The sequence below is a fragment of the Schistocerca piceifrons genome, chromosome 2, assembly GCF_021461385.2.
Source record: "Schistocerca piceifrons isolate TAMUIC-IGC-003096 chromosome 2, iqSchPice1.1, whole genome shotgun sequence".
Classification (NCBI taxonomy): Eukaryota; Metazoa; Arthropoda; class Insecta; order Orthoptera; family Acrididae; genus Schistocerca; species Schistocerca piceifrons.
In genome coordinates this window covers 901,038,193-901,055,987 of record NC_060139.1, presented here as the reverse complement: position 1 = coordinate 901,055,987, position 17,795 = coordinate 901,038,193, and the positions used below count along the sequence as shown (strand labels likewise).

General features: G+C 42.9%; 1 protein-coding gene across 1 annotated transcript in view; it reads right to left on the bottom strand.

The window, feature by feature from the left end:
- LOC124776710 (serine/threonine-protein phosphatase 2B catalytic subunit 2-like) overlaps positions 1–17,795 on the bottom strand; it is a gene marked incomplete in the record, with an annotated part of 781,818 nt that overhangs the window by 468,617 nt on the left and 295,406 nt on the right. Inside the window, 1 exon segment of the mRNA XM_047251823.1 lies at positions 11,695–11,898. Within this exon segment, the coding sequence (XP_047107779.1) occupies positions 11,695–11,898 (204 nt within the window).

Here is a 17,795-nt window from a genome sequence, read left to right as displayed (position 1 = left end):
ATTCAAAATGAAGACGTCGATAGAAACGTCAGCTGACACACTTCATTACGGGCACATGGCCAGTAAGACGGATGCAGTGACACCGTAAAGGAAAGCGGGGGTGATGGCTGGAAGCACATCTCGGCTCATCTGTTTCGCAGTGTATCGACGCGCAGTGCAGAACTCGGGTCGGGTTTCATCAGGGGCGCTCCGTCCTTCCGGCAATGAGTGTTGAGTGGCGCGGCTGAGGGCAGAACAAAAGGTTACCCCAGCAGCCGACGGGCATGGTGGAGCGAGGGGTGGGGGGAAGGGGTGGGTGTGGGGTGAGGGAGCAGGAGAGGCGCCCGCGTCAAGGAAGGCGCGGCTCAGCCAGCCGAGCCTGGCCGGGTGTCTCCCCATAGGGAGCGTATTGTCGGCGCCAGCTGGAGCTCCCATGCCTTTTTGTTGTCGGCATCACGCCCACCGCTGCTGCGACGACGAACAACACAGACGCCAAACAGCCTGAAACGTAGGAGAGTAAAAGGAAGTGATCTGCCATCACAACACCAAATACTCGCTAGCGACGGGCTCTCGCTAATGTTGGGAAAGTCACCAGCTGGAGAATTTCTTGCTCTCCATATGGACTGCAGAAAATAATGTACACGTAGGGCTCTGAAGATAAACTAGCTCCGAGCGTGTACGATGCACTTTATGCCTTCAGGCGCAGATCACAACTTCCACTAACGAAAAATACAGCCATCTACGCTGTCACGGGTTCCTCAAGAGAAACTGGAAATTTGAGGTAAGTGGAAATTTGAGGTAAGTGGAAATTTGAGGTAAGTGGAAATTTGAGGTAAGTGGAAATTTGAGGTAAGTGGAAATTTGAGGTAAGTGGAAATTTGAGGTAAGTGGAAATTTGAGGTAAGTGGAAATTTGTGGTAAGTGGAAATTTGTGGTAAGTGGAAATTTGTGGTAAGTTCGTATGGGACCAAACTGCTGAGGTCATCGGCCCCTAGGCTTACACGCAACTTAAACTTACGCTAAGGACAACACACACAAGCATGCCTGATGGCGGACTCTAATCTCCGCCGAGAAGAGCCGCGCGATCCTTGGCAAGGCTCACAGACCGCGCTGCTACCCCGTGCGGTTTCGTCAAGAGAATAGCGCATGGTGTGGTGATACATTGTACGAGGTCTGTTCAAAAATTTCAGAACTTCATCCACAAAATTTTTCTACGCTAACATTTTACTTATATGGCAACGGCCTTGCCGCAGTGGATACACCGGTTCCTGTGAGATCACCGAAATTAAGCGCTGTCAGGCGTCGTCGGCACTGGGATGGGTGTGGTAGAGTAATTATGGTGGACGCGTACGGGGTGACAGTGTTTGCACAGCAGTCGCCGACATAGTGTAACTGAGGCGGAATAAGGGGAACCAGCCCGCATTCGCCGAGGAAGATGGAAAACCGCCTTAAAAACCATCCACAGGCTGGCCGGCATACCGGACCTCGACACTAGTCTGCCGGGAGGATTCGTGCCGGGGAGCGTTACCCCGCGCGGCTAGCCGAGTGAGCTGCCTCATAATTAGTCTAATCTTGTCTTCACGGTCCTGACTTAAATAATGATTCCTGACATTTTGGTAATAGGCTTCCTCGAAATATCTTCAAGAACCTGAGAGCTCAGGTTTTTTCAAAATATCCTTGGCACTTCTCCTTAGGTCAAATAGACCTACGACCATACTGCTCCCTAATTGTATACGCTGAATAACCTCCGTTTGTCCAGTTTGAGCCATTACACTTCAAAATATTCTGGGATGGGTCTCAAAGCGTTTTGTAATCGTAAAGAGTTTTGCAATCGTAAAGCGTTTTGCAATCGTAAAGCGTTTTGCAATCGTAAAGCGTTTTGTAATCGTAAAGCGTTTTGCAGTAAGTCCGCTTTGTACGCTGCATTGTCCCAGTACCCTACAGCGAACCGAAGTGTGCCATTAGCTATTGAGCGCACCTGGTCATTCCGTGTCATATTCATACAAATTATTATATACAAATTATTATATACAAATTATTACCTTAAGCTTTTGTATGAATTGACTTACTTCAACTGCGACTCATAGATATTGCAGTTACACCAATTTTTGCATTTATGTAACGTCCATAATTTTACACTTCTGAAAATATAAAGCAAGCGGCTAACATTTGCAACAGTTTTCAATCTTAACAAAACTTGAGTGGATAATTGTGCAGTATTTTTCTGATAGTAATTCACTGTACATAACTGCATAATCTGCAAAACATACGAGGTTACCTTTTACATCGTCTGAAAGGTCAGTAATGTACAATATGGACAGAAAACGCGCCAACACACTTCCCTGGAGCATGCTGCAAGTTACTTCTAGATCAGTCTAGGAGTCTCCGCCCAAGGTTAATGTACTTCGTCCCTAGCAAGAAATCCTTAATCCAGTCATATTTCGTTTGATACCCTATATTATTGTATTTTCGATAATAAGCATTGCTGCGTTAGTGCAGTACTGAATCTAATTATTTTTTTAAAGTCAAGAAACACTACACCCGTCCGACTGCTTGATTCGTGGCTTACAGAAAGTCATGTGAGTAAACTCGAGATGCGTTTCGCGCGATCAATATTTACGGAACCCGCTCTGGGTGGCACAGGGGAGGCTGTTGGACATACTTCATTACGTTTGAGCTTAGAATATCCTGTAAGATTCTCCAACAGATGTATGTCAATGATATTCGATGGCAGTTTTTTGAATCACTTTTGCTACCCTTCTTGCAGACTGGTACGACCTGTTTGTTCAAGGAATCCACGCCATACTATAGTGAACTCAGAGGCTAACGCAGCTGCTAATTTTGTATAGCATGTGACATTCCATCGACCCTCTTGCAGTTTTAGCGATTTCGTTTGTTTCTGAACGTCACTGACACTAATGCCTCTATCACTCACTCACGCAGTTGTGTGTCATTTGCTTTGCTACCCTAAATTTCGGCTGATATTCTTTTATGTGTGTCTGTATATTAACTTCGCGTCCACTGACAGCCGTTGACCTATGGCTAACTTCTCTTTGGGTTTTGTCAGCGACCCTTTGATAACACCTTGCTGCGGTAGTCGTTTAAGGTTGCAAGCAATGTCCTTTGAACAGCCAAGCCCGTTTCATTCAGAGACTCTATATCCCCATGCTTTGTTTCACAGGTAATATGTACAGGTAGGCGTTTCTTTACCGCGACAATATACCATGGAAGGTCCTTCCCATCACGAACTGCTCTACTACGTATTACACATCCAGTCCTTCGTCAACTATTTTTCTAAACATGAGCCACTGTTCTTCTACACGTTCCTGTCCAGAGAGAGGTGTTTCAGGTTCCTTCTTGAGGTATGATAATTCTCGACTTTATCTACTTTACTGTACACGTGTATTTTGGTAATGAACTGTCACACGCACACTGATACCAGGATCAATGTGGCCAAGCTCAATAAAGTCAGTTTTGTGTTTTGTTTTTGCCATTATATCCAATGTATCCATATCGTGAGTGCCATCTGAATTGTTTACGTCGTTTTCAAGGAAACAGTTTCGTATACAACACACAAAATATATGATCCACATTCAACAATATAGGGGCATGGTTAATTCATTATTCTTCACGTAGTATGTGCTATGTTCGTCAGGTGCAGTACTGTACACCGGACTGGGTCTCCAACCAAGACATAAGAATCTTGCGGGTGGTGTTCCCACTGTTGATGAATGCCTCTCCGAGCGACGTGAAGCGTCAATGGAGCAGGTAGAGTGCAGTGTCACGATCAACATTCGTTCACCAGGAAACAACACATGTTACGCAGTTGAATAACAAATTCTAACTAAAGCAAATAATTCAGCATTGGATTTATTTGTAGTATTCTTATTAGCAGAGGAAATTAAAAGAATACAATTGGATCTAATTTCGGCAATAAAGCTCATTATGTGAGAGCTCTTTTCACTGCTCTACCATCACGCACTATCTGTAGACGTATATGCTTCACCTCGCACAATTACGAATTGCCGTTATCAACATTCTGCAATTTATACGTTATTATCAACACAATAAATAAGGAAATCGCGAAGAACTCTAGTGTTTAGCAAAGATAAGACGAACGCAGCTTTTGCTGGAGCTGTACTTGTTGCAATGACATCCAAGAGTCACGATACGGATTTAATAGAGGAGTGCAGCTGATTCTTTCCCTCTAGTCACTCGATCACATTCTGATTCTCGCAGCCAGTTACAGACGCACATTAATTTTAGTGTGGAACTCCATCCAACATGGATGTGTGTGATGTCCTTAGGTTAGTTAGGCTGAAGTAGTTCCAAGTCTAGCGGACTGATGACCGCAGATGTTAAGCCCCATAGTGCTTAAAGCCAATTGAGCCAAGGTGCGGCTTCACACTTAACAGAAACTTTCTGCAGGATAAGACCATATTAGTAAGGGATGAGAAAGTTCCGTAACGTAAAATGGAGCATCTCTATCATACATCAATTTCAAAGTACATTTTGCAACTATTCCGTGGCTCTGAAAACGGCTGTATTGCTTGCATGAAACAGACGACAGCTGTTTGTAATGGGAATCACGTTCCAGCGATGACAAACTACCCGTTACTGCTCTAGTTCTTACCTCTAGCAATATGAAGCCAAGTATGGAATCTGGACTGTCATTACACGGCCTATTCCCCACCAAACAAAAAAATAAGTAACAGAAACTTGAGACGGGAGGGAGGGGTAATGAATATTACATGTTACGGCAATTCGTTAATTGTGTGTTTCCATCGCTATCGATGGTATCACGAGCTGACAGCTGAATCACTAATGCAGCGCGACTTGCCCCGATCTAGTTTTTCCACGTAACACTTTAGCGGAAGACGCCCATTAACTTTCAGTATACTACCACAGTTAACATTCGCACCACTTAAATGCGGCGTCCACTGAATGCAAGACTGGAAACGATCTAATCTAGCTGTTCCTTTTCCTTTTGAAATTACGTTTTTCCACTACACAGTTTATGTTCAGCGAAGAGGAATGACTACAGACACTGTACTGCTGCGAACACATTTTGTTTGATCGACGATAACTGCACAGAACGATGCAAAATGAGTAAGAGCTGCACAAAGACGTAACCTGTATTCAACAGCTGATACGATCTTCACGTCACTTGTCAAATATAAAAATACTGAGTAGTGGTGTGAAGATTGTAGCAACTATTGATAATACGATTCATCTTTGTGCAAATATCCGTAAATTACATGAAGTTCATAAATCAAATATCGACATTCCGTAGCAGTTCGATGCACTCTCGTTAATACTCGACACAATCAACTTTGAAATTTTACGAGTATCTTCAATACCCTACAGCAAGATCAATTCTTCGACTGACTGCGTGGCTTTGTGGTAGAACGCTCCCCTGCCATGTGGGTAGCCTGTGCTCGGGTCCTGGCCATGGTAGGTTTTTAAACAATGCTGCACGTTCCACAAGCATTTCTGTGAAGTGTGAAATACTTAAGGACGAAAACATTACATTTAAACCATCTTTATTAATGGTCTTTTTAAAAATACCGGTAATTATGATGTTAAATTTGCAATGAAAACTAGCGTGTAGGGCATGTAATTAGAAATGAGAAGACACGCAGCTTTTTGTACAAATGATAGTTTGTGTGTATGTGTTAATTAGCATGTATTTGATGAATTCTATATTAAATGACGTAGGTATTCTAACGACAAAAATAAAAAAAGACGAGGTAAGTAACGAACGAAATAGGACTCGAATCAGCGATTACCACTATCGAGCCTACTGATTTTTTACGTCTTTATGTATCGACGCTTCGCGAAAATTCTCACAGAACATGCAACTTTATTCAGAAATTTGCAACGCCTGAGAATCGAATCCAGAGCTCTTCTGTGGTATGCAAGCATTCTACCACAGAGTCACGCAGCCTGTCGAAGAAATTGAACTTACTTTGGGATATTAAGCACACTCGGAAAACATCGAAGCCAAATTTCTCGAGAATTTTTGAACGATATGTCGAACTGCTTTGGAGGGATTGACTTTTGCGTTCTGAACTTCACATACCATGAAAAAATAAAATAAAATTACAGTAGTCCGATTACTGTGTGGTCTCCTTGCCACACTGCAACACGCTTCGAAGAACGCAACTCTTTTTTTAGCGCTGGAGACCATAACAGAATCAAAAGGTATGTATGCGAGTGATTCCATCATTATGCGTTGGAGTAAGAAGTTACAATGCCTCTGGGAGAGGTTGCAAGAGAAGCAAAAAGAAAAGCGATTAATCTTTTATCTATCTCCGCGAAGATCGAAAGATTCCTACGGAAACATGACATCCAGTGTATTTCACTCCCGTCAGCAAATACAAGACGTCGTCTTTAACATTCCTTTAACATCACGAAGACGATCTACGTCTCCGAATGACAGGTATATATATCTTTCCATATGAATGTGTTATGTCTTACGTGAGGGCACAGTATCAGAACTGTTGAGGAAAGTTGCAAAGAAACACCAGGGACGCGTCCTATCCCCCCCCCCCTCCCTCCCTCTTTTCCAACTAAAACTACCAGTTGCATCCACGGCACCAACACAATCATGAAACGAAATAGGACTGAAACAGTGGTGCGCTGCTAACTACAAGCTTCTGGAATAGCATAATTAAGGAACCTATCGAAATAAAGATGTTCGTACGCCTAATAATCCGAAAAAAAGATTAATGCACAAACAAGGATCCGGGTCCCGCGCTCAGTTAATTGCGATCATGAATATTTTATGAATGCAACAGTCTAGATCGCTACGTAACATTTCTTTCTTTATAACTACATTCCGGCTATTATCATCAGTTACTAAAAATAAATGAAAATGCAAAATAAGGCCCATTGCGAATATTAAAACCAATACCTAATGACATGTTTTTCATTAAGTACTTGCTAGAATGTCTAGAAAGAAACCACAGCTGACTACACACCGAGACTTCAAAAGCATTAATTTATCTGAACTTTCAAAATTGAGGAGCAAGAAACAGTTTGGAGGACGGCTTCTACTCCCCTCTTGGGTAAAACTTCATGGATTTACTAACAAACTTACTCTAACTATGTGAAAATATACGCTCCCCTAACGACGGGAAGAGTATGAAGGAAACCTGTACCTTGGCTAAATGAAGAATTAAAGCAGTTCGTGACTCTTAGAGACGCTTACACCAGGCATACGAACTGCACTCCATGCCTGAAAATCATATTGCTTCCAAGCAGAGGCAGAACAGGGTCAGTCAAGCTGTGACAAGAACATCAAGCATGCCCATACATAAACCATCACCTCAAATAGATCGACTGTCTTATGGAAAAACCTGTGTCGTCTTGGATCGGCAAAGAAACAGCTGCAGCTGATCCCATTATCCCAGATGAAGAAATGAACCACTACTAGACATTTCCTGCAACCATAACAGAACCGCAAACGGAACGGAGACTACTTCATGGTGGTGAACGACTGTAACCACGAAAAATTCCATGTAAAGCATGTTACTTGTGAAACAGTCAAAACAGCCGTCATGCGTATCAAATCAGCATCTACTGGACACTATTGTATCACAGTCCAAATGATACGTATTACTGACACACTATTGCCCACTATAACATACACTACTGGCTATTAAAATTGCTACACCAAGAAGAAATGCAGATGATAAACGGGTATTCATTGGACAAATATATTATACTAGAACTGACATGTGATTACATTTTCACGGAATTTGTGTACATAGATTCTGAGAAATCAGTCCCCAGAACAACCACCTCTGGCCGTAATAACGGCCTTGATACGCCTGGCCATTGAGTCAAAACAGAGCTTGGATGGCGTGTACAGGTACAGCTGCCCATACAGCAACACGATACCACAGTTCATCAAGACTAGTGACTGGCGTATTGTGACGAGCCAGTTGCTCGGCCACCATTGACCAGACGTTCTGAATTGGGGAGAGATCTGGAGAATGTGCTGGCCAGGGCAGCAGTCGAAAATTTTCTGTATCCAGAAAGGCCCGTACAGGACCTGCAACGTGCGGTCGTGCATTATCCTGATGAAATGTAGGGTTTCGCAGGGATCGAATGAAGGTTAGAGCCACGGGTCGTAACACATCTGAAATGTAACGTCCACTGTTCAAAGTGCTGTCAATGCGAACAAGAGGTTACCGAGACGTGTAACCAATGGCAACCCATACCATTACGCCGGGTGATACGCCAGTATGACGATGACGAATACATGCTTCCAATGTGCGTTCACCGCGATGTCGCCAAACACGGGTGCGACCATCATGATGCTGTAAACAGAAGTTGGATTCATCCGAAAAAAATGACGTTTTGCCATTCGTGCACCCAGGTTCGTCGTTGAGTACACCATCGCAGGCGCTCCTGTCAGTGATGCAGCGTCAAGGGTAACCGCAGGCACGGTCTCCGAGCTGATATTCCATGCTGCTGCAAAAGTCGTCGAACTGTTCGTGCAGATGGTTGTCGTCTTGCTAACGTCCCCATCTGCTGACTCAGGCATCGAGACGTGGCTGCACGATCTGTTACAGCCATGCGGATAAGATGCCTGTCAGCTCGACTGCTAGTGATATTAGGCCGTTGGGATCCAGCACGGCTACAATCCGACCTTTATCGAAGTCGGAAGCGTGATGGCACGCATTTCTCCTCCTTACACAAGGCATCACAACAATGTTTCACCAGGCAACGCCGGTCAACTGCTGTTTGTGTATGAGAAATCGGTTGGAAAGTTTCCTCGTGTCAGCACGTTGTAGGTGTCGCCACCGTCGCCAACCTTGTGTGAACGCTTGAAACGCTTATCATTTGCATATCACAGCATCTTCTTCCTGTCGGTTAAATTTCGCGTCTGTAGCACGTCATCTTTGCAGTGTAGCAATTTGAATGGCCAGTAGTGTATCTTCAAGCACTCTTAACCATCAGTGCTTTACCTGAGGCCTGGAAAAACAGACTAGTTAAGCCACTACCTATAAAGGAAGTTGTGGCAGTACCCTCTGATTACCGACCTATTTGCATTTGTCCTGTACTGTCCAAGCCCTCAGGAAATATAGGACACGACCAGCTAACAATTTATTTAACTACAAACAATCTACTGCACGAATACGAAACACGTTCCCGTCAACATTGCAGCGCGTCACCAGCCTTACTAAAGGTAACAGATGACCTGCAGCTTGCCAAGGATGGGCAAGAGGCGGATATAACGTGCTTCTTTGAGTTCAGGAATGCCTTTGACAACGTCAACTTCGAAACTCTGTCGAAGTTAGCAGCTTAAATTTCTCTCCAAGTACAGTGCAATGTTTTCGCTCTTGGATGACGTGAAGACACAAATGCGTCCTGTCACACAAAGTCACAATGGTAGGGAGTATCAGACGTCCTTCAGAGTTCGGCATTAGGTCCTATGTTCTTTTTAATGTATGCCTATGATGTATCATCACTTTCGTCCCACTGCAAATACCCTATGTGCGCTGATGATCCCCAGTTGAATCTAAGTGCAAAACCAATAAACCTGAAGAAAGCTATCGAGAATCTCAACACCGACCTGTGAGCACTACCAAAAATGGGCGCAGGATATAGGGTTAAAGCTTAACCCATCCAAAATCCAAGCAGTACTGGTTGGTTATTCTAAGCTCATTAGCCAGGGAATCTCTACCATATTTAACCCCAAATGGGTCAAATATCAACTGCTCTGCTTCAGCGAAGAAGCTAGAAGTAGTAATAAACGAAAATTTAAATTGAAGTGAACAAGTAACTGCAATGTGAAAGAAGACATCAGCGTATCTCCATGCCTTACAAAAATACGAAAAGCTCTTCTCTCTGGACCTAACAAAAAACTTTAACACATATACTTCTAATTATTAGCTCAAATGGCTCTGAGCACTATGGGACTCAACTTCTGAGGTCATTAGTCCCCTAGAACTTAGAACTACTTAAATCTAACTAACCTAAGGACATCACGCGCATCCATGCCCGAGGCAGGATTGGAACCTGCGACCGTAGCGGTCGCGCGGTTCCAGACTGTAGCGCCTAGAACCGCTCGGCCACAGGTTCAGAAGACACGTTATGACATATCTAGTAAAGAAAAAATAAGAATTACCATTATCCCTGTACTCACACGTTGCCCTTGGACATCCTTCTTCCCAAAGAGATCTACCGTATTTCCCAGCATTCTCAGCTAGTGCAGTCTCCTCAAATTTCCTTTCCCCAGATCTCGCTATATCAGAAAACATCCATCTCGTACACTTATATATTCTTTTTATATCTCCCACCACCAACACCAACACTACTACTACTACTATTATTATTATTATTATTATTATTATTATTATTATTATTATTATTATGATTTCTTTCCTTTCTCAGACGTTATGTCTGGTTAAAAATGGAAAGTGACGCGGACCTTGATCAAGCGTGACTTCGTTTTAACTGTACGGTATATGTTACATTGCATTTAAGAACTTTCGGGTAATTGAACATGTATCATTAACTACGGATTTCTGTAGTTGTATATATAAGTTTGGATGTAGCTGTATTGCATTGAAGTACTGGTGGATATTGTGTGGTATGACTCCTGTAGTTGGTAGTATAATAATAATAATAATAATTATTATTATTATTATTATTATTATTAGCAGCAGCAGAAGTGCTGACACTAGAAACTTTTTTGGTTCATAGTATTACACTGTCACACATACACTCAAATCATTTTAATACTACTTTGATATTAGAAGTGTTTACTTTATGCGCGAAACTCTGCTCCGATGTAAGAGGAAGCCTGAGGCTCCTAATCACATCAGGTTAAATAAATAAATAGTCGGGACGATTGGTATCTTGTGATGACATTAGGCGAAACGTCGTTATGAACACGGAAGTTTTATTTAGCGATCTAGGCAGTTTTAGTGACATAAGCATCTAACGGTGTAGTGGGCGCCTTGAGTCGCATTAAAAACCGCCCCGACATCAACAGTACTTCACAATCTCATTGGTATCCAGGCAGCTAGCGGCACCTAATGCAGTAATCTCTATGTGCCGTCGAAGCTTCGTGCAGAACAATGGAGTCAACAACTCTGCTGGATACCCGACAGTTCACTATTAAGACAAACGAACATTAAAAAATGGTTCAAATGGCTCTGCGCACTATGGGACGTAACTGCTGTGGTCATCAGTCCCCTAGAACTTAGAACTACTTAAACCTAAGGACAACACACACAACCACACCCGAGGCAGGATTCGAATCTGCGACCGTAGCGGTTGCGCGGTTCCAGACTGTAGCGCCTAGAACCGCTCAGCTACTCCCGCCGGAAACGAACATCAAACCATGTTGGTATAGTAAAAATACTCGAGGTATGTATATCTAGATCGAAGACTATTAACGGATTTCATTCCCTCGTATTTACTTCCACATAATCTGAACTTTTACTATGGACACCGAATTGAACTGTTTCGAGAAAAGAGACAAAAATGTGGGTATATCGGCAAGTTTACACGGTACCGGTATATTTTGAAAACAATTACTCCCACTCGTCTTTCTCTGCTTAAAAATGTTTTTTTTTTCACCTGGTACTCAGATTTTTTAAGGTGCAACAGTGACAGTGAAACGTGACGATACGTGCACTCCCGGCTGACGCGAGTGGCAGAGGGAATGGAGTGTGGTGACGTGAAGAGACTGACCTGTGACGGGTGCCTCGATGTCGATCATGGTCTTCTCGGAGCGCAGTAGCGTGGCGCCATCGTTGATGATGCGTAGCGCGGCCGCCTCGTCTATCCGGCCCTCGAGGATGAAGTGCTGTTTCAGAACGTCGGGCCGCGGCTTGCCCGTCCTCGTGTCGAACACCTCCGCCGTTGTCAGCTTGCGGCTGGGCGGGAACGGCACACCTAAAACACCACCAGCCAACATCCCGTCACTTCTGGCACCGACAGAGCGCGCGACCCGCTCAGCACCGCGTCTCTCCAAGACAAAGTGTCCTGGGCCTTCTGCAACTTAGTTTAACACCAAATGATGATATATTACCTCCTAACAACCATTTATCCATTATAATGGTGGTTGAGTTCCTTAACTGTGGGTTAAATTACTTGTAAAAATACACAACCATTTACTTTTTATACATGACGAGAGTGTTGTAGGTTTTCACCCATCTTGAATTGGCGTAATACATCAACACTACGTTTGTGTCGAATTTTGGTCGTTAACAGCTGCCTTTTATACTGCAACAGAATAAGGATATACCGGGTGATCAAAAAGACAGTATAAATTTGAAAACTGAATAAATCAAGGAATAATGTAGATAGACAGGTGCAAATTGACACACATGCTTGGAATGACATGGGGTTTTATTAGAACCAAAAAAATACAAACGTTTAAAAAATGTCCGACAGATGGCGCTTCATCTCATCAGAATAGCAATAATTAGCATAAGAAAGTAAGACAAAGCATAGATGATGTTCTTTACAGGAAGTGCTCAATATTTCCACCACAATTCCACAACAATAGCTGTAGTCGAGGAATAATGTTGTGAACAGCACTGTAATGCATGTCCGGAGTTATGGTGAGGCATTGGCGTCGGATGTTGTCTTTCAGCATCCCTAGAGATGTCGGTCGATCACGATACACTTGCGACTTGAGGTAACCCCAAAGCCAATAATCGCACGGACTGAGGCCTGGTGACCTGGGAGGCCAAGCATGACGAAAGTGGCGGCTGAGCACACGATCATCACCAAACGACACGCGCAAGAGATCTTACACGCGTCTAGCAATATGGGGTGGAGCGCCATCCTGCATTAACATCGTACGTTCCAGCAGGTGTTTATCAGCCAGACTGGGGATGATGCAATTCTGTAACATATGGGCGTACCTCTCACCCGTCACGGTAGCGCTGATGTTTTGCTGTCCAGCGCCATCTGTCGGACATTTTGTGAACTTTTTTTTGTTCTAATAAAAATTTATGTCATTCCAAGCATGTGTGTCAATTTTTACCTCTCTGTCTAAATTATTCCATGGTTTATTAAATTTTCAAATTTATACTGATTGGTTGGTTGGTTTTGGGGAAGGAGACCAGACAGCGTGGTCATCGGTCTCATCGGATGAGGGAAGGTTGGGGAAGGAAGTCGGCCGTGCCCTTTCAGAGGAACCATCCCGGCGTTTGCCTGGAGTGATTTAGGGAAATCACGGAAAACCTAAATCAGGATGGCCGGACGCGGGATTGAACCGTCGTCCTTCCGAATGCGAGTCCAGTGTCGAACCACTGCGCCAAAATTTATACTGACTTTTTGATCACCCGGTAGAATAAAAGGCAGCTGCAATGTTCAAAATGGATAAAAATGCGGTACTGATGAAGATATAAATGCGTGTAGAAGTATATAAAGCTATTTATAAATGTATAAATTACAGATTGGCTGCTATATTTCTTCACAGATTTTTAACTTCCCAAAAAAGACTTTTTTTTGTAATTTTCCTTAGGTGTATCGGGTGAGGTCCCCAGCTTGTTCTTAATTTCCAGACAAGATGGCTATTTGCACGAGGCTGATACCTTTCTTACCACTCACGTTCGCCTAGTGCGTCAGAATACAACTCCGACACTACAGTGCTTTCGATATTACATTCTGCCAGTACATACTGCAACCTAAGAACAAGCGCGAACACTAAGGCAGCTCATGTGTTTTCGTCTTTTGAATACTGTAATTCGGAATACTGTAAGTGGAAACTGGAGATACATCAGTTTTCGCAAATAAGAATGCATTAAGCCGCGACACATCGAACGCGACGGGAACGTGCGGCGCAGAGCAACGCCGAATGCACCAGGGTGTTCTTGGCAGCGCAACTAAGAGCCGCGCGAAAGTGTTCGCTGTTGCGCAGAGCGGCGCGGTTTGCTGTCCACAACGGACGCGCAGCACTGCACCAAATATTGTTTATTGATTTGCTTCAGATTTGAGCCAGACTTTGTGGAAGGAGCCATTCCGGTAATCACCTTAATCCAGATAGGGAAACGACGGGAAAACTAAATCTGGATGATTAGACGGGTATTTGATCGCCCCTCTCTTCCAAATTTAAGTCCAGTGCCTTAACCACAGCGCCACCTCACTGTGTCAGAATACGGAGATGCCCGTCAATTTCGCACGTGCGCCACGGTTGTGAAGGACTTGGAAGCCGCAGTTCAAGGAATGCTTCAGGATTAAGTGTCGTGTCATTGGTGACTGAAATATGAACAAGAAGCTGTGCTGCAGAAAAGCCACGCAAAAACTATACTTACAGATCCACAGAGTTAAGTAGCAAATGGTTAAGTTGTCTAGAGCTTTAAACAGTTTTTTTTAACTCTTGGAAAAATGGAGAATAAAATGGGATGGGCAGCAACAGTCGAAAGGGTAGTCTTGATTCTGGATCTAAAAAGCGAACCAATAAACTGATTTACTGTATGAAGCTGAAGGAACTGTGAATTACGTACACTGTACTAGAACTGTGTTCAATTTAGTATGACATACGTGGACTTATTACCGAACTTTCAATTGTTAGAAGAATCCCCTCCAAGATAACAATTGAATAATTTCTGGTCTTCTTTACAGAGCTCGTATTGTACCTTTTATAACGGCACAATAACTTACTGCGCGGCGCAAAAATGTAAGTTAAATGATAGGGCACAAGGTAACAGGAAGTTATTTTAGTGAACTCGTGAAGGGCGTGCCACGTGGGGTACAGTACACACAGCTGTCTAATAAATTACAAAGCTACCATCAGCTGGGTGGCACAGACTGCTTATAACCAATGTAGAAAGAGGGTTGAAGATTGCACAGATCTATTCTTTGGTTATTTTGAGGCCAACAAATTTCATCGCTGGAAATGCCTTACTTTCCAAGCCAGACTAGGTCAGAATTAAAAACAAAGCAGTTTCAGCTAACCACATAAACGGGAAGCGGAAGGGACAAACAGATAACGCTGCTGCCTGTGGTTATCCCACCTAAGAATTGCGCCACTTTTTAACAGCCAGTGGACGGACAACACTACTGACAGAGTGACACGCACGCCTGTGTCCGTTTTTACGAAGTTAATGTTAATGTAAACATTAGCTCCTGTTATTCAATATGTATCTGTCTGCCGCTGTTATGTACACCCTAGATAGGGAAAACCTTCTCCCGTAATACTAAAAGCTGCTGGTTTACAGGGGCTGCCTTAGTTAGTTACAGTTTCCAACTAGAATCCAAGTTGTACCTCCAAGTTACTATGCCGCAAGTTCTCCCGATGTTTGGGCGTTGCTGTGTTCGCTAAGACTGCAAGTGCTAGGCAAGCGTACAGTCCAGACCACGTCATCACTTACCAGATATGATATTAAGCCGAATTCCTGGACGGTCACAAAAATAGCAAATTCGAACCATTTCCAGAAAATTATTACTTCCTTGATATTCTTTCTTTTTTCACGTAGCTTACAATTGTAGACTAAAATTTCGGAAAACTGGTAGTGCTAAATAAACTGCATTCTTTTGCGTCTTCGGTACAATGCTTACACTCCTGTAACATAAAGATAGGGCAATACGTTATATCCTCGCCATTACATTCCGTCGAATCAAGCAAGTGTAAATGTTCTTCCTCTCTCCAGCACCATGGAGACAGAAGTATAAGCGACACTAATTTTTAGCTACCTTTTGCTTTACCACGAGAGACAAAATGGTTCAAATGGCTCTAAAAACTATGAGACTTAACATCTGAGGTCATCAGTCCCCTAGAACTTAGAACTACTTAAACCTAACTAACCTAAGGACATCACACACATCCATGGCAGTGGCAGGATTCGAACCTGCGATCGTAGCGGTAGCGCAGTTCTAGACTGAAGCGCGTAGAACCGCGCGGTCACCCCGGCCGGCCACGAGAGACAGTTTTCTTCTACATGTACTGATGTACCAAAGTGTACGTACCGCGAAGTCATGCAGTCAAACTATTGTCATTCTGCTGTCTACAACGGAAAGCAAGACATAATGGTACGAATCCATCTACTCTAATGTCCACGTGCACATGCAACTAGTTTCTACGTAATTGCCGTCATACAAACTGGAGTATCGAACACATAACGTGTGTAAACAAAGGACCGACACTGACACTGAAGTGTATATGAATCTGTAGTGCAGACTGAGATCAACTGAACATACAAGTACGCGGGTGATGAACAACTGAGCTCTTTCTTTATTTTCAAACATAAACTTTCAAGTTTTATTTGGTTCATTTTGTTTTCTTCTGATCACCAGAATAAATTACATCGACGATTGTGCGGGCGCTCTTCGAATGCAGTGAACCTTTTGTCGTCTAAGAGCTGAACGGTGATACAGAGCATACGTTTTACGTATTTTCACTTGTACTGTTATTCTTCCGATCACATTTTCTACCTCGAAAGAAACTCTGGCCCAAATTCAAGGACATTACTGATGATGCTTTTGGAACTACGCGTTCCAAAGCGATGAGTAGACAAACCATGAGCGTCAGGTAGTTCTAATGCGTATATGAATAGTATCAAGAAACTTATTGTGAAGCAAAAGTTTCGAAATTATATTCGTAAATTCCCTGGAAAACGCTCTGAGAATGGTCCGATAACTGCCTTAACAGAATTTAACCATTTTTAAACAAAAAATTTGAAACTGTCGGTTTGTTGTTATTTCGAAACTTATAACTCACTAACTGGGAGAAGGGATATTAAAATCATTAACAGTCAAGTAAATGCCAACACGAATCGAAATGATTCTATTCAATTAGAACGATATGTTTTCTTTACGCATCCACCACACCAACTGAGATATATAACTGTCCCCCCTCAACAAGTACAAAGTACATAAGATGTGTGCCATTCTATGACCTGGTAGAATTGATTTTAAAACAAAAAGTAAAAACTACAATTTACAATATATCTCCTTGAGCTGCGATGTATGCCAGAGATCTGATAATAACTGAAGTCTTTGTTTGCTATCTCCGTCCTAAGTGCACAGATTAGTAGAGAATTGTTTTACCACATCGTTTCGCTTTATTGTTGAAGCATCACTAGTAGTGATGGTGCAATTTGCCTCTTTTCACGTTTTGTTGTAAACGATTTTTTCTTCCGTTGTCAGTAGCGGTTGGATTCTAAAACTTCGTATCATTTTCCAGTCTACTTTACAAATACATCAAAACTCAAGTATTGATTTTTTTTTATTTGCAGTTTGTTTAGAATGGAGAAGAGCTGCTGCCGAAGATGGCCATCCAAAACAAACGAACTGAACTCTCTTTCAAACTCACAGCGAAACATCAAAACTGTCCGCTTACTGTGAACTTCTGATAGTTGATTAATTCTGGAACAAGATGGAATCAGTAACGCCCTAGAAAAAAAAGTGACTACGAATTTTCCAACCAAACCGACATTACGAAAGAACACTCGTTGGAAAGACTGAGCCGATCCACGCAAACCATTCACTAGATGTAACCACCGGTAAGAGAAGGAAAGTTATATCATGATGAACGGACTGAGAATCGGAAGCCGTGTATCCGTTTGTGTCTCCAGCCTTGTGCATCTGTTCGAAGAGAACATTCTTTCAGCACTAACCGCCGATATCTGACTAACCGTCCGTCTGGAACCCAACCTACTCCCTTCGTAACGGTAATACTTAGGAAATACGCAGTAACCAAACAGATGCATGCTTGGTTGGCTTTCAAAATGACAATCTGGAGGGCTGAAGTTAATATATATTTTCTTCGTAATGACGTGTTGAAATAAAGATTAACATTGTGGGTGATAGTGGTGCTAGAGGAAACGTTTATTTATGGG